The sequence below is a fragment of the Procambarus clarkii genome, chromosome 52, assembly GCF_040958095.1.
Source record: "Procambarus clarkii isolate CNS0578487 chromosome 52, FALCON_Pclarkii_2.0, whole genome shotgun sequence".
NCBI lineage: Eukaryota > Metazoa > Arthropoda > Malacostraca > Decapoda > Cambaridae > Procambarus > Procambarus clarkii.
The window spans coordinates 21,055,049-21,056,191 of record NC_091201.1 but is presented as its reverse complement, the minus strand read 5'-3'; the positions used below and the strand labels follow the sequence as shown (position 1 = coordinate 21,056,191).

Below are 1,143 nucleotides of genomic sequence, written 5' to 3'. Positions count from 1 at the left end.
TGGTCGTGTCACTGCTGGCTATTGTCGTGTCACTGCTGGCTATTGTCGTGTCACTGCTGGCTATGGTCGTGTCACTGTTGGCTATGGTCGTGTCACTGCTGGCTATGGTCGTGTCACTGCTGGCTATGGTCGGGTCACTGCTGGTCATAGTCTGGTCACTGCTGGCTATGGTCGTGTCACTGCTGGCTATGGTCGGGTCACTGCTGGTCATAGTCTAGTCACTGCTGGCTATGGTCGGGTCACTGCTGGTCATAGTCTGGTCACTGCTGGCTATGGTCGTGTCACTGCTGGTCATGGTCTGGTCACTGCTGGCTATGGTCGTGTCACTGCTGGCTATGGTCGTGTCACTGCTGGCTATGGTCGTGTCACTGCTGGTCATAGTCTGGTCACTGCTGGCTATGGTCGTGTCACTGCTGGCTATGGTCGTGTCACTGCTGGCTATGGTCGGGTCACTGCTGGTCATAGTCTGGTCACTGCTGGCTATGGTCGTGTCACTGCTGGCTATGGTCGGGTCACTGCTGGTCATAGTCTAGTCACTGCTGGCTATGGTCGGGTCACTGCTGGTCATAGTCTGGTCACTGCTGGCTATGGTCGTGTCACTGCTGGTCATGGTCTGGTCACTGCTGGCTATGGTCGTGTCACTGCTGGCTATGGTCGTGTCACTGCTGGCTATGGTCGTGTCACTGCTGGTCATAGTCTGGTCACTGCTGGCTATGGTCGTGTCACTGCTGGCTATGGTCGTGTCACTGCTGGTCATGGTCTGATCACTGCTGGCTATGGTCGTGTCACTGCTGGCTATGGTCGTGCCACTGCTGGTCATAGTCTGGTCACTGCTGGCTATGGTCGTGTCACTGCTGGCTATGGTCGTGTCACTACTGGTCATAGTCTGGTCACTGCTGGTCATAGTCTGGTCACTGCTGGTCATAGTCTGGTCACTGCTGGCTCAGTTCTAGCACTAGTAGAGTCATTAGCATCACAAGTGGCGATGGTTGACGTCGCCTCTCCTGCGGAAATTGCCTGGACGAGTCCGTCAAGAGGGACCCTCCAGCCGCCAGTCGGATATTAGCCGCCCCAAACCCTCATCCGACAGTGATAGTGATTGATGATGATGATGATGATGGTGATGATGATGATGATGACGCT

At 55.2% G+C, this 1,143-nt stretch overlaps 2 protein-coding genes across 2 annotated transcripts; both read right to left on the bottom strand.

Annotated features, from left to right (window-relative positions):
• Window positions 1-214: 214 nt before the first annotated feature.
• On the bottom strand, window positions 215-526 carry LOC138352175 (uncharacterized). Its single transcript, XM_069304439.1, has one exon. It carries the CDS (start codon window positions 524-526, stop codon window positions 215-217), a length of 312 nt encoding a protein of 103 aa, XP_069160540.1.
• Window positions 527-529: 3 nt separating this feature from the next.
• LOC138352174 (uncharacterized) lies at window positions 530-925 on the bottom strand. Its single transcript, XM_069304438.1, has one exon. The coding sequence runs from the start codon at window positions 923-925 to the stop codon at window positions 530-532; it is 396 nt and encodes a 131-aa protein (XP_069160539.1).
• Between the last annotated feature and the right edge of the window lie 218 nt (window positions 926-1,143).

What these genes read in the sequence shown, in the direction of transcription:
- LOC138352175 (XM_069304439.1), bottom strand. Translation starts at nt 526, where the DNA reads ATGACCAGCAGTGACCCGACCATAGCCAGCAGTGACACGACCATAGCC.
- LOC138352174 (XM_069304438.1), bottom strand. Translation starts at nt 925, where the DNA reads ATGACCAGCAGTGACCAGACTATGACCAGCAGTGACCAGACTATGACC.